The 21,800-nt window shown below is 44.1% G+C and overlaps 1 protein-coding gene across 1 annotated transcript; it reads left to right on the top strand.

The window, feature by feature from the left end:
* Positions 1-279: 279 nt before the first annotated feature.
* Positions 280-20,195, top strand: LOC132993620 (mucin-5AC-like). The gene is made up of 46 exons (XM_061063553.1): positions 280-350; positions 412-717; positions 1,003-1,117; positions 1,202-1,286; positions 1,491-1,585; positions 2,224-2,434; positions 2,537-2,662; positions 2,785-2,902; positions 3,923-4,061; positions 4,175-4,285; positions 4,922-4,991; positions 5,140-5,277; positions 5,365-5,529; positions 5,620-5,714; positions 5,802-5,925; positions 6,225-6,477; positions 6,887-6,933; positions 7,473-7,582; positions 7,655-7,806; positions 7,946-8,084; positions 8,627-8,737; positions 9,162-9,338; positions 9,419-9,658; positions 9,725-9,881; positions 10,037-10,165; positions 10,340-10,487; positions 11,058-11,101; positions 11,865-12,059; positions 12,643-12,803; positions 13,135-13,306; positions 13,392-13,630; positions 13,764-13,947; positions 14,422-14,626; positions 14,797-14,975; positions 15,055-15,124; positions 15,937-16,040; positions 16,131-16,162; positions 16,244-16,412; positions 17,014-17,109; positions 17,322-17,362; positions 17,452-17,862; positions 18,605-18,703; positions 18,894-19,022; positions 19,117-19,156; positions 19,272-19,392; positions 19,932-20,195. The coding sequence occupies exons 1-46, from the start codon at positions 280-282 to the stop codon at positions 20,134-20,136; spliced, it is 6,528 nt and encodes a 2,175-aa protein (XP_060919536.1). The 3' UTR covers positions 20,137-20,195.
* Positions 20,196-21,800: the final 1,605 nt, after the last annotated feature.

Raw genomic sequence — 21,800 nt, 5'->3', positions numbered from 1 at the left:
CAAGTTGAACAAGCTGCTTAATACACTGTAAAAGGTGATGACATGTTTGCTGAGCAAACACATAGTAACTCTGTGAACATTGTTAGGTATATATTTAACATGCCCGCGTAGCTGGTCGACTGCGTATAGAAGACATCTAGGGTGAGGGAGGGATCAGGGATGTCTCTCTCTGTCTCTCCTACCTGGAAATGTGGTGGAGCGTCATCTTGACTGGCAGGGTATAAAAGTAAACATCCCCCTGGTGGGGCTATCAAAAGACGATCAGTGCTCAGGTTCAACATGGGGACCACAGATCTCCAATCCACATTATGGATCATCTATTTGGTGCTTCTGGTATGTACTCTCACTCATAATGGTGAGTAGAAAAGCACCACATTCTCACAGTGAATGGGCTGGAACAAGAAACTGTTTAACATGTTTGACTGTCAAAAATGTCAACCGCTGTGTTCATGTTTCAGTGGGAGGAACTCGAAGCGAGACCGTGTGCACCACTTGGGGAAACTACAACTGGAAGACCTTTGACGGAGAATTCTTCAGCCTGCCATCCAGCTGCAGTCATGTCCTGGCGTCGCAGTGTAAGGAATCCTACGAGAGCTTCAACATCCAAATGAGACGCACAGCAGAGTACGGCTTCCCAACGATCAGCAGAATAGTCATGAGGCTGGATGGTGTCGTTGTGGAGCTGACGAACAGTTCTGTGGAGGTCGATGAAAAGACGTGAGTAAAGTCCAGCAACAGGTTGCACCACAAGTTCAAACGTAGCCTTGTTCAACTGAGCCTGTTTTGAATGTAATTTCTAATTGAGGATGGAGTTTAAGCTTTAAATTGGGCGTCCGGCTCCAGTACCCCTGAGGCCAAATGAGAGAAGAGAAGACAGATCCCCCCAGGGCAAACCTAGAACTGACAGTCTGTGGCTTTTCACTACCAGGGGACTCAGTTTGTAATGTTTCAGTCGCTGCTATCTGTCTTACCTTTGACTCTAACTCTCTGTGTGTCCTTCAGAGTGACTCTGCCACATACTGAATACGGTGTGACCATCAAAAGGACCACCTCTAATATCTTTGTTGACTCCAAGCTGGGACTCAAAGTAATCTGGCACCTGGAGGACTCCCTGGAGGTATGAAGCACACCCTCATATATGCACATAAATCAAAACATGCAACCAACAACTGAAGACACCTGTTTGTTCGGGTGTTCACAGATCGAAATGGATGAAAAATACAAGAAGCAGACATGTGGACTCTGTGGGAACTTTGACGGCATCGCCAATGATTTCATCATGGACGGTAAGGTCCTGATCAGTGTTATGGAAAGTATTACTCTGTACATTATAGACATTATTAACGAAAGCATCCCGCAATCCCCATGGACTTTAAATTCTTTAACATTTATGCATTAAGTGCAAATGTCTCTAAATATGGGTACAAAATCTTCATCAAGATTCTGAGCTTAATAACTTAACACATTGTCTGTGATTGGCTGTTCTGTAGGGGCTCCACTTTCTGTCACAGACTATGCTGAGAACAACCAGGTGGACGAATGTGATGAGCAGGAGCAGACCCAAGAGCTTAGCTGTGGGGACGAGGTAAGTCTAAACTCTGTATCATCATCAGCCATTAACAGAAAGAGAAACCAGTAACAACAAGATGAAGAGAAAATACACCACAGTTAGACTAATTTAATAAATCGGGCAAAAAATATTAAGTGGAATACTCTAAAAAAAAAAAAATCACAAATATTGGTGGGGAGGTTTTGGATATATAAAACACACTAGGGAACAGAAAACATAGAGAAGCAGTTTCTGCACTGCCTGTGCCTACATGCACTCAGTCTACGGTTGGGCATGCGCTGGTCACAGGATATAGACGTCACAAACCCCTCCCTCTGGCTGGCGAATTTTCCTAAATATTTTATGCTAGCTTTGTCCACCCATCAGTTCACCCTGACTCCACGAGGGAAACTTACAAGGAGGCTGGAAGGGAAAATTCCTGCAGGAAGTCAGGGTGAAAAATGTATCTGTTTGCGTTCACACATGCAGCTCACCCTGAAAATATCAGGAAGATTTCAGGAGTTTAGTGCATGTGTGAACATACATACAGCACCCAGCTGCATCTGGATGTGTATGTGCAAAACATTCAAGAACTGTGGTTAAGCAGGACAATTATCTTATTTCTTATAATACAAATCTGAAAAAAATTATTTCAAATCTGTTTTTTTTTTCAGCAATTCTGTGACAACATCTTCTCCAGCGTTCCCTTCAGCAGCTGCAAAGACCTCTTGGATGAGAAAGCCTTTGCTGAAATCTGTACGGCTGATATGTGCTTCTCTGAAAACAACACTCACCACGTGCTCTGCCAGACAGTCTCAGAGTTCTCCAGACAGTGTGTGCATGCAGGCGGCTCGCCCCAACAATGGAGGACTCAATCTTTTTGCTGTAAGGGCGTAACGCCGACAGATGACTCAACGTGTCTGCGTTGTTCAGATGGATGTGCTTGTTGTCATCACTGTCAGCATTTTACCGTGTTTGTCTCCACAGACAAGTCGTGCCCATACAACATGGAGTTCATGGAGTGTGGCAGTTCATGTCCTGACACCTGCTCCACACCTCAGGCCAGCAAGATATGTGATGACCACTGTCAAGATGGCTGCGGCTGCCCTAAAGGTACACACACCTACACACACACACACACACATTTAATAGCTCATATTATCAGCAATCATGGGCCATGTACTGTTTTAATATAATATGACAGTAACGATCATTTTCTCTCCGTCCCTTCTCAGGAACGGTCTTAGATGACATCGCTCAAAGTGGATGTGTTGCAGTGGATCAGTGCCCGTGTGTGCACAACCTCCAAGTCTACATGCCGGGACAGTCCTACCATCATAACTGCAGATCCTGGTAAGACCGGAGACTTGTAGTGATGGATTATTCAGCTCACAGTAAACATGGCACACATCTGTTCGTGAAAACTTGAAGTGGATTTTTAAATATTGACACTAATGTCAACCCGAGGATGCGTTAGAGCTTCTCTCCGTCTGTCATTTTGTTGTCACACTGTGTTATTATCCGTCAGGTTAATTATTCCAATGATCATAAAACATGACCTTTATTTAAAATGAAGACCAAACTGACTGGTAATGCTTTTATGTGAGCATGAAAGATTAACAGACAGCACACTAACACCATGGACAGCAAGCAAATGTTAACAATGACATTTTACAGAATTATTCAAATAAAATAAAAAACTTCGACCAGACTCATGTGATCAGCTGTTCCCTGAATGTCAAACCTTTTCCTGGTCCGCGTGGACTTAGACCGAGAGCTTGCTTCAGGGTAATCAAACCCCCAGGGGGGGGATAGCAGCGGGGGCGATGGTCATCAGGTTTTGCGACCAGTTCACATGGCGGTCTTCCCCGTTCTGCTGCCTCACTGGAGACTGGAGTTTTCAGCGCTACTCAAGCCAGAGAGTCGTAGTCGGAAAACTTTTTCACCTACTCAAGTGATCAGAACTGAGCAAGACTTCTCCAAGTGTTGGATTAACTGCAAGCATGTGCTTCAGCGTGAGAAAATTCTGCAGCTCCAAAAGGGCGGCTCCAGCCCCCTGCATTCGATCTGAAGTGGTCACAGACTATAGCTCTTTAACGCGCTTGTCAGTATCCGAGTGTTTAGACTCGTTTACAGAGTCGAGGTCAGAGACATGCCCACATAGGTGGAGCATGTGTCTGTCTCGTCTTCGTCATGTCAATGAAATCAACACTGCTTCACACAGTTTTAAAGAAAATCTGCCACGGAAAAATTATTCACAATTACAGATTTTGGACAAGTTTTAATCCAGGCTTTCCCGAAAAAAAAGACGAGTAAATCTAACACTGCTGCCAAATGTGTTTTATGTGTGTGTGTGTGCATGTGTGCTGACAGTACGTGTACTAGTGGTCGATGGAAGTGCACGGAGGAGAACTGTCCAGGAACCTGCTCTGTGATGGGAGGATCTCATGTCAACACCTTTGATGGCAAAGACTACACCTTCCATGGAGACTGCTCCTATGCTCTTGTCAAGGTAGTGCATATCCCACACACTCCCATACATACTTCCAGCTGGAATAAATAACTGTATGCAGTTTTCTGTCTATCAGCCATTAATAAAGTCCTTTATTTTCATGTATTTTGTAGCAGAGTAATGGCTCTTTATTCACGGTGCTGGTGGACGTGGAGAGGTGCGGTACATCCGACAGTAAGACCTGCCTCAGCGCTGTGACTGTAGCCTTACACAGCCATGCTCTGGTAAGCTCCACACGGACAATTAATCCAGATACACACTAACGAAAAGTGAAAATGATTTCTCATGGAAATATTTAATAATTCATAATTTTGCACTTGTTGACTAAAAGGCACGACCTCCTTTGCAGAAGGATTTAAACAAACACAATTGTTTTGATTATCTGCCTCATTTTCTGGGTTCCTTGGTCTTTGCAGCTGGTTTCTGTTTTGAAAATGAAGCCAGTAAATGATGGGGACGCTTATCGACAAACGATTTACATTCTGTAGAGGAGGGTTGCAGAGCTGGCTAAACACTGAAGCTTCAGTGTCCACCACATGGCAACCTGCGTGAGCATCAACTCTAGAGAGGAGGGGGCGGGGGCAGACAGCTCTCTACAATGTAGTATCCATTTTAAACACTAGGTGTCAGAGTTACATATTGCTCCTTTAACAATAGAAGTCTGTTTCTCACATTTGACACACTGACAGCAGCAACATGTCCTTGCGATCACTGAAGCTTCAGTGTTTAGCCAGCTCTGTATCTGTCTGTCTGTAAAGCATTACTACATGTCATATATGGAAATATTATTGTTATTCATATTGCAGTTACTGTTGGAATCATGTTTCATGAAAGTAAAGTGTATCTCTACAAAATGACAGGTGATGAAAATCCATTCATCTGGGCAGGTCCGTGTGAACCAGATTCTTTCTGAGCTTCCTCTGTCCAACAGTGAGTAACTTTAAATTATATTTAAGTGTTTGCAACAGCTCAAAGACGGCCTGCAAAATCACGAGGTACAGTCCTTATCTATTCACCAAAAAAGGACAGCATGTTTTTGGGATCAATAAAGATTTTCTATGTTTTCTAACTTCTGCAGCGGAGCTCACAGCTTTCATGCAATCATCCATCTACATGTTTGTTACAATCAAGATGGGCATCAAGATCATCGTCCAGCTGTCCCCGAGGATGCAGGTCTTTGTCACGGCAGATCCCTCTCTTAGAGGAACCATGAGTGGTAGGCCTTCACATTGTTGTGTAAACACATCACAGACTCCCAGGTGTAATCTGTAGCTTTATCTCACACGTGCCCTTGTTCCGACAGGTTTGTGTGGAAACTTTAACAGCAAAATGAACGATGACTTCACTGGGAGTTCTGGTCTGGTGGAGGGCACCGCCGCAGCCTTCGTTAACATGTGGAAAACCACGGCCAACTGTCCCGACATACCTCCACACTTTGGACATCCCTGTAACCATGGCATCAACAATGGTAACTCTTTATTATGAGATGATGTAATATAAATATAGCAGAGATTCAGTAACTACTCAGCACTCATTTCTGTTATTTTCATGGTCTCAGAAAAGTTTGCACAGTATTGGTGCTTCACACTGATGGATCCCAAAGGAGTGTTTGCACCGTGCCACTACGCCGTCGACCCTCACACGTACAAAGATGTGAGTCTGCACGAAGGTGATTATTATAATTGATCTTAACGGCTGATCCCACATTAATTTGTCCATGCCTGCTGTGTCTGCTTACAGATCTGCATGTATGACAGCTGTAACTGTGATCAAAGTGAGTACTGCATGTGTGCCGCCGTCTCTGCATATGTGTTCGCCTGCTCAGCAGCAGGAATCCATCTCATTGGTTGGCGTAAAGACATCTGTGGTGAGGAGCTTGTTTACTTACTGTTGTTATAGAATGCCTGGGTTGTAAAAAGCACCTTGTTTAAACTGTAAGGGATAATTTGGATGTTTTGAAATCCGGTATTTTAAAGGTCACATATTCTCCTCCTCTTCTTCAGTTTAAATAAGCCTCAGAGCTCCTCAAAACACGTCTGTGAAGTTTCTTGTTCTAAATCCACTCTGATCCTGTATAAAACAGCAATAGACCAGCAAGAAGATTAAGCATAGCTCACTGATATCTCTCCAATGCTTTAGTTCATCCAGTTTTTCCTCTTCCAGGCCAATACAGCATATGTCCAGCGACCAAAGCCTATCAATACAACATGACAACCTGCCGACGTACCTGCCGATCGCTCAGCCAACCTGACTACTCATGCCAGGCCGGGCTCACCACAGTGGACGGCTGCGGCTGTGTCGAGGGAAGCTACATGAACGACATGGGCCAATGTGTGCCCATTAAAAACTGTCCCTGCTACGATAAAGATGACATCATTCCTGCAGGACAAACTGTGACAAGAAATGGCCACAACTGGTGAATACAAAGTGTAAAGATGTCAAGAGCTGGGCATGTTGAAGTGTTCTGCCGCCAATTAACAAACTTGTAATGCAACCTGCATCATGCCGGGAGAGCTAAATTATTAGTGTCCTTTAGAGCTGGTTGTATGAGGCAACTCTATGTGGAGCTCGATCAGTGTCAATAAGAACAAATTCACACAGAAAGCTGTATATTGTAAGTAAGTATTTTAGGTTAATATGCAAATGACTCTTCAACAAAAAAGAAAACGCCATCTGTTATAAATGTACAGAATTCAACATGTAAATATATTAGGTTCACTGTATGTCTGATGCAAACATTAACAATTCTTGTTATTAATATATGTTAAAATGTGAAAATCCACAAATGCTTGACGAAGACATTAACAGTGTTTCTGTTCTCACAGTATCTGCAGACATGGAGCTCTCAGCTGCTCAGGAGGATCACAACAAGGTCAGAAATATCAACATCTTTATCATTCTAATCACCAGAAGCATTTGATGGATAGTAAAACCCATAAAGTTTCCTTGCAGGGGTCTCTGCAGTATTTAGTTCTTTAAAGGTCACATATCCTCCTCCTCTTAAACCAGCATAAATAAGTCTCAGAGCTCCTCAACACATGTGTGTGAAGTTTCTTGTTCTAAATCCACTCTGATCCTGTATTTGATCATGCCTATAAATCCCTCTATTTCAGCCCTGCTCAGAACAGGCTGTTTCTGTGTCTGTACCTTTAAATATGTAAATGAGCTGTGTCTGACTACGCCCCCTCTCTGGAAGGGCTTGGGTGGCTCAGGCTTTCTCGCTCCATGTCCTATTGTTTACAGTGAGAAGGCAGACTCAGAGGGCAGAACAAACACCTAGCTGTGGGAGTGTCACCCACCTGGGGGAGGGGTTACTGCCCTTTGTGATGTCGTGATGCCACCCAGAACAATTTCAGGAGTTTTATAAGTGTGGTAGCCCGGTGAGCCATGAATGTGTTTCTCACTTCCCAGGCTCTCTGAAGTGCGTTTCTCCCATGGTTTACTTTGACTGCTCCGGTGCTCAACCCGGGGAAACTGGGACTGAGTGTGAGAGGAGCTGCAGCAATGTGGACATGACTTGTGTAAGTGTCACTTAGCGCTCACATATTCACAAAAGACTGTGTTTGTCTGACAACCCTACGCTTTGGCTACAGGTCAGCACAGGCTGCACGTCCGGCTGCATGTGTCCTGAAGGCCTGGTGTCAGACGAAGCAGGACGCTGCATCAAAGAAAATGAATGCCTGTGTGTGTACAATGGGCAGGTGTACCAGGCAGGACAGACTCTGACTGTGGGCTGCAACACTTGGTTAGTACAGGGCAGGACATACACACCAGTATTATATGTATTATTTTAACAGTTATGTTCCCTTTTATACGAGGCGTAAAACCTGCAGTCTAAACGTGAACACATGATTGATTTTAGTGTCTGGTGTTTGTGTCCTCAGTACCTGCCATGGAAGGAAGTTCACATGCACCAACAAAGTGTGTGAAGCCGTGTGTGGGATCTACGGCGACGGGCACTACACCACGTTTGATGAGAAGAGGTTTGACTTCAATGGACAGTGTGAATACACACTCCTCCAGGTAAAGTGGTCAGATAAAAAAAAAGTTTTTTTCCTGATGTTGTCAGTCTGAGGCCAAATGACAACCACTTTTCAACCACAGAGGTTTTCTCTGTAAAATAAATAATTTGAGCTGCTGCTGCCCTGTCTGCCCAGTTCAGCCAAAACAAACTTCCCATGAACACGCCATGAAAAGTCCTGCCTTGTTTTGTTGAATGAGTGTCTGTGGCGTCATGTTAAACATCTATGAAGCAGGAACAGTCAGTCAAATAGAACTGCATTAAATCTGCACCGCTTCCTGTTCTGTGAATCCTGCACAGTGATGGTTGCAGTAAAGACATTTGAGAACTGATGGAGAGTCGGCTGAAATAACAAAATCATTTCAATACAAGAATTATAAAAGTAGCAATCTACTGTTTCTGTGATTAGCTTGTTACATTTCCCCTTGGGCTAGCTTTGTCGTTGTGAGATTTTACAGTGTACGTGTAGCTTTCCCAACCCTGGTCGGAGGTATAACACAAACAACTTTTCGTCATTGCCTCCTGTATTATGTGCCTTCTTTAGGATGGCTGCAGAGGGGGTCAGGGCAATGAAAGCTTCAGGATAATCGCTGAAAATGTTCAATGTGGAAGCTCAGGAACCACCTGCGCCAGGACCATCAAGATCTTCCTGGGGGTAATTAAATCTGCTTGATTGTCTTTTTAACTTCCAGCTGCAGGACCTCAATCACAGACATTTTCTTACGTTTGGAGTCCAGTGGTCGATTGCTTTTAGATTTATCTCGGCTTGTCTTTTCAACCCTGTGTGATTTCTTTGTTTGCAGTCTCCCGCCCTCATGTTGTCATTGGATGGGCATTTACCTCTGATAATAAAGAAACACTGGCAGGAGCTTCCAACATATGAGGACGTGGCACTCTTCAAATCAAGACTTCAGGTGCGGACTACAGGTGCAGGGTCATGAATCTAACTCAGACTTTTATTGAGAACAAATCTAAGAAAACATTTAGGAAGATATTGGTGAATGGGGCTCCAATGAAATGTGTCCTCCCCTTAATGATGCATTATAAAATCCATGTTTATTTGATGTTGATACCCACAGCAAAATGAATTCCATCTTAGAGACGGGAACTTCCACGTGGTTAAGGGCAACAGCCAGATGTTCCCTGATCAGGTGCACAGAATGGGCGCTTTCATTGTGGTGACGGTCGTGCCTGGACTGGTGTTGATGTGGGACCAGAAGACCAGTCTTTATATTAAACTCAGTCCAGAGTTCCAGGTAAATATTCAAGACTGCATGGCGTGATTGACATTTTATGTCATGTCCTGCCTCATGAGATCCCTCCCCCTCCCTCTTAGGGTCGAGTCTGTGGTCTATGTGGAAACTATGACGGCGACAGTCAGAACGACTTCACCACCCCATCCCAGGACATAGTGGCAGATGTTCTTGAGTTTGGTAACAGCTGGAAGGTTTCATCCAGCTGTCCAAATGCCAAACGGATCCCTGATCCCATTGCCTCCAACAGCTACCGCGCATCCTGGGCAAACAAACAATGTAGGATCATCAACAGTGTCACCTTCCAGAGCTGCCATTCACAGGTAACTATGGGGGGATGGATGGATGGATGGATGGATAGATGGATGACATACTGTTTTATATTAAAGGTGGATCCTGGTCCGTACTTTGATTCTTGTGTGAGAGACTCTTCTGCTTGTGACACGGGTGGAGACTGCGAGTGTTTCTGCACGTCTGTGGCTGCCTATGCCAAAGCTTGTAATGAAGTCGGTGCCTGCGTGAGATGGAGAACTCCAAATATATGCCGTGAGTTTGATACTACTACTAGTTTGGTACCACTTATACCAGATTATTCAGAGCCAGGGAGTGAGGATTAAAGGGCACTCCGTCAGTATCCTCAAGACTTAGACATATGAATCACATTAGTTTACAAACCAACGTTCTTATTTGATCTATTGCAGCTATCTTCTGTGACTTCTACAACGCCCCTGGTGGCTGTGAGTGGCATTACAAGCATTGCGGAGTTCCCTGCATGAAGACATGTAAAAATCCATCAGGAACCTGTTCCAACCTCACCACTGCCTTAGAAGGTATGCTTGACCAATGGCATGTTTTCTGAACCAGAAGTAATAAAACCAACATACCAGTTTAAAATGCGGAGACATGCTCACCCATCAGAGCAAGTGCATCCGCTACCGACTGCACACGACGGATCCATGTGATGGAAAACAATATGTAAAGTGTTCTGGTACCCGGTTTTGCAGGCTGCTATCCACAGTGTCCCCATACCCAGCCATACTTTGATGAAGACTCAATGAAGTGTGTTACTTGGAACCAATGTGGCTGCTTTGATGACCTGGGCAACCATTACGACATTGGAGATGGGACTCCATCGGAAAACTGTTTCTCTTGGTGAGTCTCATTCATGGAATTTTTTTTCAAATTAACGGAGTGAAACACAGTAAACATTGATGTAGAAACCATATTTAGGCATGCAACCTAAGCCCTATTAGCACAGGATTAGTATTACCTGGGGACCTCTGGTAATTTTGGATTTAGCCCCAATGCCGGTGTTGCCAGATCTCCGAAGAGAAACAAGCAACCAGGTCTATGGAAAGAAGCCAAAAAGACGCAACTTGGCAGAAATGTACTCGAGAAATCCAAAGTTGATTTGAACACATCGTTATGGGGCAGCTCTGACTGACAATATTTGTCAGCGACTTTACAGAAAAAGAAGCCAAGAGTCGCTTATAATAAAACGGACCTGGCAACACTGCCAAATGCCAGAGTTTAGTGCGGTAATCTCAGTTACATCAGAAGTTAATTTTACAAAACGAGACACAGTATGCAGGATTAATATAGATGGCATGACTTTGTCTTTTTGTTATTGAAGATTTTGAAGTAAATTTGCAGAAAAACTGTTTTTTTCAAGTCATAGACAAAATGTGAGATAATATATCCTTAATGTCTTCTGTTTTAAAGTCACTGTACAGGAGCTGGAATAAAGTGCCTCTACAACGTGAACTGTGAGTACACAAAGACACTCAAAGTAAATCTTATTGATCTATTTAGGTACATATATCAACATGAGTACACACACTGACTCACACTGTAATGAATTAAAAAAGGATGTTACTCTCAACCCACAGACTGTACATGCTTTATTTTTGGAAAAATCTACAAATACGGGGAGATAGTCTACAGTACCACTGACGGGATGGGAAACTGCATCATAGCTGTGTGTGGATCCAATGGGATCGTCAACAGCACCACCTACCCATGTGTAATCACCTCACCCCCTGGCCCAACAACGACCCCCTTCACAACAACTTCAGGTGCAGTAATATACTGAACATGACGTCATATTTACATTTATGTCTTATCGATGATAACCAAAAAAAGTAAGGGTTCAAATGTTTACATTGATCACACTATTGGTTTATTCCACCTCAGAGGGGCCAACAACAGAAACCGAGACAACAAAACTCACAACAGGACCAGGGCCATCGTCTAGCACAGCTGTTGAAGAAACTACAACCTCAGAGACAACAATCTCCCTTGTTGCTATAACAACAACAAAAGCATCCATGACAACATCTGAAGAAACAACACTCAGCGTAAAGACGACAGAAGTCACCCCCCCTCCTCCTACTACTCCATCAAAAAATATAGAGACCACCACCATGGAAATATCGTTACCAACATCCAAAGAAAGCACAACCACACCTGAAGGAACGATTAAGACAGAGGAAACAACGTTAGAAACTCAGACGACTGAAATCACGACAGCTTCTACCACAGCTGGTGTAGAAACGTCAACCTCAGAGCCAGAAGGAACAACAGAGACAACAGTCGTAACATCCAAACCCTCTGTTGCCATAACAACTACAGCACCAGTAACTACAGCTAAAGGAACAACTGAACCAGTAGAGACAACTACTACACAATGTGTCTGCATTTCCGACGGAACAGCTTATCATCCTGGTGGGTGTTCCTCCATTTTTACTTTAAGATAATATTTAACACATTTTCGCATCTTTTTAAAGTTTGTTTTTAAATATGAAAACAAACCATGGACCTTATTCATAAACCATCACTTAAGCTTGACTCAAACTGCAGGATAATCGGGCAGACTTGAGGACCAATACCCCCCTTCCCCTATTCATTATTCATCATTCATCGAGGATGCTCAAAACCGATTGTAGGCCGTATAAGAGCTGTGTAAAGATCCAATCTTAACCTTCCCTCTCTGCTCAGAGAGCATCAGTGACGCTCTGATTTTTTGTTTGACATTTAGGATTTAAAATCTTGACGATCACGTCATGAAAGGGTCTGGTGGAAGTTGTGTTGGACACCTGAAATTCATCTGAGAGTTAAAATCTGACCTCCTGCTCTCAACATTCACCAAAGTTTTCTTATCTGGGATTTGTCCGTAGCTAAAAACGAATTCTACAAACATTCGAGAGAACTTTTGCACTCAAAACCTGTTCACATACATGATTTAAATAATGTACAGCTTGTCTGTTTTCCTGCACTTTACTTCACTATGCCGCCTCTACCTTTACAGGAGATGTTGTGGAGAATGTCGCTGAGGGTGCAGGCTGGTGTTTTGTTGCATACTGCAATACATCTTGTAAAGTCGAGACACGCTCCGGTCCGTGTCCCTCTACACCGACACCAACCACAGCCCCGGGCACTACAACTGAATTCAGCACCACATATACCACAGTCTCAAGCTCAGCAACCCCCCCACCACCAACAACACCCCCCCAGGACTGCATCCATATGAATCAAACCAATAAGGCAGGGACAAGAGATATATACTTTTTCAATCTGTGGTTTACAAAAGACTTGAACAGCAGGAGCTACTTTGTGTTGAGGACAGATTAAAGTCTGTGAATAACAAAAAAGCTGCTGTAAAGATGTGAAAAGACTGAGAACTATGTTTGACTGAATTATGGGTTTAGACTGTTGGAATGTTTTTCATTTACACAAGAAAGATTTTCTCAGTTCACAGCTTTCCACCAATAAAACGTTCTGCCTCTCTTCCTCTGTGCAGCACGGAGAGTCCTGGATGGTTGAAAACTGCACCGTTGCTATCTGCGATAACGGCACGGTCATAAAGAAACCGTACACCTGTCCACCGGTAGAACACCTCACATGTGCCAACAGACGGCCAGCTGTTAAGGTCTTTAATGAGAATGGATGCTGCTTCCACTATGAATGTGAATGTAAGTCTAAATGTCAATATTTAGTTTTCAATCGTCCAGCCTAAGAGCCTGATCACACAGAGATGTGGTTCTTCTGTTCCTCCAGGTGTGTGCTCTCTCTGGTCTAAAAAGCACTACATCACATTTGACGGAGTGGGTTACATTTCCCAGCAGTTCTGCGAGCACTTCCTGGTCAGAGAGATCATTCATAAATCCAGCCTGTCTGTCTCGGTGGATAATCACAAGTGTGATCCTGCAGACGGCTCGTTCTGTCCGCAGGCCGTCACCGTCTCCTTCGCGTCCTACGGGATACTTCTGACTCAGCTGAAGGACGTGGGGAACGTGGTAAGCATGACGTGTCACCCCATGAATTCTTTTCAAACCTGACGGTTCATGTGTCAGTAAGTAGTGCGATGTATACTTCAGATGGATTTAGAAGTGTCAGTGTCGTCTTTGTTTCGTCTCCTTGTCTTTACAGGTGTATGTGAATCAAAAGCGTGTCTACCCCGCCTACTCAAACTCTGACCTGCTCCTCACCGGCACAGATATGGCGATCACACTGGAATTACCTGCGATTAAACTGAAAGTAGTTTATAGAAACGATTACTTCAGCATTTACCTTCCTTATTCTCTCTTCAGTGGAAATACAGAGGGACTTTGTGGTGAGTAACCCCAACTCACACAAGCATGTACACACAGACACACACTGCTGTCTCTTTTTTTTCAGCTGTGTTTAATACTTGATTCTGATTGGGGAATTAAACATAGCAACGGTCTGCTATCCCTCGATAGGTCACTGTTACTAAGAAAAACAAACGGTTGCTAGGGACGTGGCTCTTACCTGAGACTCTTGAGGACTTTGTACCAATCCATCGATAGAAGTCTGGTGAATTTGACGTTGGTTCGTTTACTGCAGGAGAAAAGAGAAAGAATGGTTACCAAGGTTACCAAGGGAGGAGAGAGATTTAAAAAGTGATAAAGTATGCAACATAGACATATATGTCTTGTCTCATCCTGTCAGGGTCCTATTTAACAATTAGTCAAGCCAAGATTGTTTTTATTTTCACCGTATATCAACAGTCCTAATCCGTCTGCATTTTTAAATATATAAGCACGTGCTCCTTCTCCTTTTCCAGGGACCTGTGACAACTCCCAGGTCAACGAGTGCTGTTATCCCAATGGAAGCTGCTCAGACTGTGCAGACACCTGGCTGGTCCCAGGTCTGCTCTGTGACGTCTCCACAACGACAACGACAACATCACCCGAGACGACCGCAGGAACAACGGGCACATCAACAAAGCTCCCCTGCAAACCGCCCGTCTGTGAACTCCTGACCAGCAGGTAGCGACTACTGGGTCACCGATTGGTTGGTCCAGTTTTGCACAGCCAGCTTTTTTGTGTTCCAGCTAAGAGTCAGGACATTTAATAGAGTTAGCAATGAGTTAAAGAAGTGGTTTATTTCTAGGGTTGTTTTTCTGACAGTGTTCTGACTTGTTTGTGGATCCTTCTAGTGTATTCGAGCTGTGCTCCTCAGTCATACCCGTGCACCCATTTCTCACATCCTGTGAGACTGACATCTGCAGCGTTGACATCGGCAATATGACCTGCACCATCCTGGAGGCCTACGCTGCTCAGTGTGCCGATAAAGGAATCTGTGTAGACTGGAGGAACGCCACCAATGGGACGTGTGGTGAGTCCAGAGTGGAAATCCTGCAGTTATTGAGTGGAGTGTTCAGAAATGTTTTTATGAATATATTTCCATTTTACAGAGAAAACGTGTCCAGGAAACAAAGTGTACAACGCCTGCGGCCCCTCTGTAGAGTCGACATGCAATGACAGGTAATGTGTATACTACAATTCATTTATCAGACGCTTTTATCCAAAGCAACGAACATCAGAGAGTAAGAACGACACAAGGATCGAGAGAGGAGGAAACAATGTCAAGCAGTGCAAACAGCTTTAAGTCTGATCAGACACACAGGTGCTGACAGGAAGTGACCAGATGTGCTGACAGGCAGAGCGCCTTTTTAAAAATTAAAGCTGACACTCACCGGCCACTTTATTAGGTTCAGCTGTTCAACTGCTTGTTATTGCAAATATCTAATCAGCAACATGGCAGCAACTCAATGACTTGAGACTGAACTCAGTGACTTTGAACAAGGCATGGTTGTGGGTGCCAGACAGGCTGGTCTGAGTATTTCAGCAACTGCTAATCTACTTGGATTATCACGCACAACCATCTCAAGGGTTTACAGAGAATGGTCAGAAAAAGAGAAAATATCGGCAGCAGACTCAATCCCCAGTGCCTGCAGCTACATGTCTGATGTGTCCTTGGGCAAGACACTTAACCCCAAGTTGCTCCCTCTGCTTTGGCTGCTGTGTATTAGTTACTTCTGATGGACTCTTTACAATGCAGCCTCTACCATCAATGTGTGATTGTGTAGGTGTGACCTGCGGTGTAAAAGGGCTTTAAGAAGTCAGAAGACTAGAAAATAAATATACAAGCTCAAGTCCATTTACCAAGTCACTATATCCTGGACAGACTGTTGGGACAGTGATGTATTTCGAGTGAAGTTGAGCACTCCTCTGTAAGCTCTCCTCAAAGAAACGTTGACACAGAGCTGTAATAACCTCTTTGTTTCTGACTTCAGATACAACGACAAGTACAACACAGGATCCTCTCAGGAGGGCTGCTTCTGTCCTGAGGGCACCACCTTATTCAACCAAGTCTATGACACATGTGTGCCTTCTTGTGGTAAGAGAAGGTCCTACAGGAAACATGTGTTGGACTATTTACCACAAAGACTGTGATGCCAGTATTCAATGTTCTCCGTTTCAATTTCAGATTGTACAGGACCTGATGGAAAACCAAAGCTGGTGAGATCTCTGCGTTAGACATATATCGTTGTGTAAATTAGTAAAGCTACGCCTCTGATGTTTTTCTCTTCTGTCGACCAGCCTGGTGGAACATGGACGAGTGGCTGTGACGTCTGCGTCTGTGACCAGGACTCCATGAGCGTCCAGTGTCAGCCCGCTCCATGCCCGACCACACAGATCCCCGACTGCAGCGAGGCCGGCTTTAAACTGGTCACCAAGACAGACGGCTGCTGCTCAACATATTCATGTGGTCTGTTCTAGTTTATCAATCAATCAAACTAATTAGCGCAGCACCTTTCAAACTATAATAATGTAGCAGAAAGAACTTTAAATACAAAAAAATCAATTAGAAACACATTACCCCCGACCCCCCCGATCCACAATCCACAATCCATGCACATGTTAAAAAATCACTCTGTTAGTACTGTAACAAATAGGAACACTTTTTTGTAAAAGCTCGGCCATCAGCTCATTATGAGTCAATAACTCGTATTAAACAGAAAATCTTCATCACAAAGTGATCATCATCCTATCCAACTGTCAGAAGTTTACATGTGAGCAGCAGAAAGGAAAGCAGTCTGCATCACTGAGGACCCTTCACCAAATGTTTCAGCTGCTCCCCTCAGGCAGCTGTCTCAGAATACCATTGGCTAAAAAGAAAACTTACAGAAACTCTTTTATTCCTACTGCTATAGGCATTTTAAACTACTTTTAAACCTAATTTTACCTAATTATGGCACCTTTGGTATGATTGTATGTGGGTCTAATGGATGTGAATGCTTTCATGTTATTTGAGCCTCTAACTAAAGGTCATTTTCTGTTTTTTGAATCTTGAATCCTGTCCTCAACAGAATGTGACATCGCCCTGTGTCTCCCTCCGATGAGCTGCCTGCCTGGTTCCAAACTCTCTGCCACAAACAGAACCTGCTGCCAGTCCTTCACCTGTGGTAAGTCATGATCCGTTTGAATAAGAATAGTTCTGCTTGTGTTCAATATGTAACATGAAACTGCTAAAAAGATGCAGTGATATGCAACAGTGAAATATCTTCAAAGTAGGTATTGAAAAGGTCATTAGATGTGAATATGTTTTAAATAATAAGAGTTATTGAGCTAAATATAACAAGTCTAAATATTACTCTTGTTTTGTTGTTTTTTACAGTACCCGCAGGTGTATGTGTCCATGAAGGTACTGAGTACATGGTAAGTGTACAGTCTAAAGTATCAGGTATCACCATACTGAAGTTCAGGTACATTTTTTACTTGTGTATGTATGTATGTGCATTCTTTAGCCTGGGGCTGAGATACCAACACCTGATTCACCATCAGGACCATCACCAACACCAGGACAACCATCAGGACCATCACCAACACCAGGACAACCATCAGGACCATCAACAACACCAGGACAACCATCAGGACGATCAACAACACCATCAGGACCATCACCAACACCAGGACAACCATCAGGACGATCAACAACACCATCAGGACCATCACCAACACCAGGACAACCATCAAGACCAACACCTGGACCATCAACAACACCTGGACAACCATCAGGTCCATCAACAACAGGAATGGGACAGCCTTTTTCACCTGGTTCTTGTCAGAAGTGTTTCTGTGGCCCACAAACGGACCCAATCACCAATCTGAAAATCATTCACTGCAAACCCATTGTTTGCAACACGACTTGCTCCGAGGTAAGCTCTTTCACTGGTCTTATTAACAAACCAACACTACTTCACTCTTCCTGAGCTGAAACACTCTTCAGGAACACAGCTCAGGAATGGAGTTCTTAAAGTCTTCAGAGTCCTTCTCACTTGAGCTCAGTGGTCATGGTCCTCCTAAGCACAGATCTCCTTCTGCTCCTCATGTGGAGGAGGACACACAATAAAAAAGAAGAGCTAATGTTTCTATTTCTCCCTCCAAAACAGCCGTCCAGCCGATCTCTTCTCCACTCAAAACCCCACAAACATTTCTACCGCTTTCTTTGCTCTCCCCAGGCCACGCCCCCTACACACCTGTCTCTACCTGGCTGAAGCAGGTCACATGACCAGGCTAACCGCAAACTAAACACGACAACACACAGATGCATTATTGTCAGGGACAGAGATGCCAAAAAGGTACCAGGGTTTTTTAAATCGGGCCAGAGCGGGCGTCCTTTGCCGACGACGACCCAATGAGCTGCTCCTGAGCAGTCGGATGAATTTCTGGCAAGTTTGATATTTTGGTAATACGACTGCACACACTCATGCGCAGTGAGAGCAGAGCCACAAGCTGATTTCCTGATTTCAGAAATAGATGCAGACCTCCAGCTGACAGGGGACATTTGTTCTGATTTAGCTTGTGTCTGTCTGTGCGAGAACAACATTGAAAATGTGATGACTTTTCCTACAGTGAAGTGATTTCCTTCTTCCTCCTGCCTCGTCGCTCTCTCTGCAGGGCTTCCAACACCTGGCTGTACCTGGAAAGTGTTGTGGGCAGTGTGTCCAGAAGAGCTGTTTCCTCATCCTACCTGACAACACAACACAGATTATAGAGGTCAGTTTATCAACGGTCACTGTAGGTTCTTTATAACCCTATGCACATCAGATCGTGTCAAAAGGGTGAACGTTCCTTGAACCATAAATGTAGTTTTGTTAAGATCACACTCGGATGGTCTAAGAGCTGAACAGGTTAAAGATGATCGATCTGTCAGCTGACTTCTCTTCTGCTCTCTCTGATGATACAGGTCAATCAAACATTTGTACACCCCGATACAAAGTGCGTGCAGTATGCCTGTGAGAATATCGACGGACAGCTTGTTACTAAGGAGATGAAGACGGTTTGTCCTGCCTTTAACCCCTTGGACTGTGAACCTGTGAGTCACTCAAACCTCTGCAGCCGATACCTCCAGACAAATTCATTCATATCCATATCTCACACTAAACATCACATATTTGTCTTTTTGTCAGGGTACAGAGACATCTGACGCTAATGGATGCTGCAGATCCTGTAAGTTAGAGGAGTCTTCATTCTAATAGAATAACTCCTGATGTTCAGGAGAAAGCTGTGAGTCATTATCAGCGCGTGTTTCAAACACTGATGAACAGCTGCTTTGTCCGAACAGGCAAGCTGCGCAGCGTCTGTGAAGTCCACAGTAAGCAGGAGGTCATCGAGGTGAATAACTGTAAGAGCCTGCAGCCGGTCGACATGACGTACTGTTCTGGACACTGTGGAAGCACGTCCATGTGAGTCTATTCATTATCAAATGTTATGTATTTACATAATCACTGAAAACACTTTTTTATCATGAAGATCATGGATTTTAAAGTAAAACCTAACAACAGCGGGTTTTAAGCCTCCTGACAAACCATTACACCGCGCCCACCTGTCAATCATGTCAGCTACGCGCCTTATTGTGAATAACTCTTATTCTTCATAAAATCAAAACAGGTGAGTCATCCAAAAGCGCAACCCCCCGTACAGTGTGTGTCGATCGAGACATGAGCTAATCACACCTGTTTGTTTTTTTTAACCAGGCTGTAAACATGTTAATCTCTCCTGTAACAACAGGCTTTTTAGAATGGGTGTGTATGTGACTTCCTGTGCTTCTGCAGCCAGCCTCTAGTGGACACTCGAGGAACTGCAGGATTTTACACTTCAGCATCGGCTTCTGATCAATGATGAAAAACTAGGACTCTAGGACTTGTTACGATCCTGTGTGTGTGTGTGTGTGTGTGTGTGTGTGTGTGTGTGTGTGTGTGTGTGTGTGTGTGTGTGTGTGCAGGTATTCTGCCCCAGCTAACACGATGATGCACCGGTGCGAGTGTTGCCGAGAAGCGACGACCAGCGAGGGGAAGGTGGAGCTCGAATGTGCGGACGGCTCCACGGTGGAGCACAGTTACACCGTCGTGGAGAGCTGTCTGTGCAGCAGAGCAGAGTGCGTGGGGGGGACAACGTATGTTCCAATGAGGCGCCGCGGGAGACCCTGACCCATCACTCACTGCTCAACAGCGGACTGATCCCTTTAAGATCTTTACATATCCTAACATGTTCTTCTTCTCGTCAGATCTTGTTATCTCTGGCACAAACTGTAAATCAGTTTTATTCTAATTAAATTTCTGCAAGTGTACAAACTCTTTTGAACTTTTTTATTGCTGCCTGGGAACAATAAACTTTTTATACTAAACAAAAATACCTCTTTGTATAACTTGCAGTCTGTTTTATGAACAACTACACGCCTGTGTTTTACTTTTACTTTTCTGACATGACAGACAGATTCCCAAGAGATAGATTAACCCCTTCAGACGCAAATAAACGCAATAAATGCAAATAAGAAGTGAAAGTGTGAACGTACAGCAGCATTACTAATAATAATTGATGAATCACTTCCAAAGCCTCACGTTTCTCAGATCTATCAAAAGATTGCACACCAGCATCACTTGCCCTCACTGGCTCAGGTAATTGTCTGTGTTTCGAGGCTTCTGCGCATCGGCACCTTCACAGAAGAAGCCACAGTAGGCCAGAAAAACGTTTTCTCTCTGGTTACAACCCATTCAAACCTTATCTGCATGAACTAAATGAAGTGAAGAATAAAGTTTAGTCATCATTAAATCAATCCACTACAGAGTAATCTCAGCACTGGAAAAAACTAAAATCTAAAAGATGAAAGTCAGATAACATTTAGACAGATGGTGAACCAGAGAGGGGGAAACAACCTGGGAACTTTTCACCAATGTAATTCATATTTAAGCCACATGAGGGAGCCAGTGCTCAAATTATGGAGAGACTCACCCTTCAGAGCCAGGAATTCTTTTTTTCTAGTGTGTCAGTCTTGTAGCGTTCTGTTTGAGGGAGAGACAGGACAGACACTGACAGTCAGACTTAAGCAACATCTTTAAAACATCTGGGAGGTCAGACTGACCTTCCTTTAGTAAAACATTTCCAGAATGACCCTCTTCAGCAACTTTTCATCACAGGTTAGTAGACGTGTCCTGCATGGATGGAGGAGCAACAAGGGAGACTGCAGGGTTTCAGGATAGTGTAAAGCGGCTGCAATAGAAGCATCACATTTACAAAGAGGGGGGGGGAACCGACGCACACTCACACCGACGGTATGCAACGACGGGACCGAAACTGCTTCATGTTTTCTGTTTGCTTCTATGTTCTTCTCCGCTCTTTAGCTGAAACAATGAATATGCTGAACTACATGCAGCATTGATAAACTATCATCATCATAGCACTGGATCCAGTTGTTTCCTCCACCACTTCCACTTCACTCTTTTTACATCATGCCTTGCCTCCTGAGACCCCCCCCCCCCCCCCCCATTTACAAAGAGGGGGGGGGAACCGACGCACACTCACACCGACGGTATGCAACGACGGGACCGAAACTGCTTCATGTTTTCTGTTTGCTTCTATGTTCTTCTCCGCTCTTTAGCTGAAACAATGAATATGCTGAACTACATGCAGCATTGATAAACTATCATCATCATAGCACTGGATCCAGTTGTTTCCTCCACCACTTCCACTTCACTCTTTTTACATCATGCCTTGCCTCCTGAGACCCCCCCCCCCCCCCCCCCCCCCCCCCCCCGACTGACAGGGAAAGACTCCTGCTGTGAGGTGCATGTGTGAACAAGCAACTCAGGAAGGG

Source organism: Labrus mixtus, chromosome 18 (genome assembly GCF_963584025.1).
Source record: "Labrus mixtus chromosome 18, fLabMix1.1, whole genome shotgun sequence".
Classification (NCBI taxonomy): Eukaryota; Metazoa; Chordata; class Actinopteri; order Labriformes; family Labridae; genus Labrus; species Labrus mixtus.
The sequence above is the reverse complement of the archived record's forward strand: the minus strand, read 5'-3'. Positions and strand labels throughout refer to the sequence as shown.

Coding starts and splice junctions, on each gene's coding strand:
- LOC132993620 (XM_061063553.1), top strand. CDS start 280: ATGGGGACCACAGATCTCCAATCCACATTATGGATCATCTATTTGGTG. Junction 5,715..5,801: donor ACCCTCACACGTACAAAGAT/GTGAGTCTGCAC, acceptor GTCTGCTTACAG/ATCTGCATGTATGACAGCTG. Junction 10,488..11,057: donor TCGGAAAACTGTTTCTCTTG/GTGAGTCTCATT, acceptor TCTGTTTTAAAG/TCACTGTACAGGAGCTGGAA.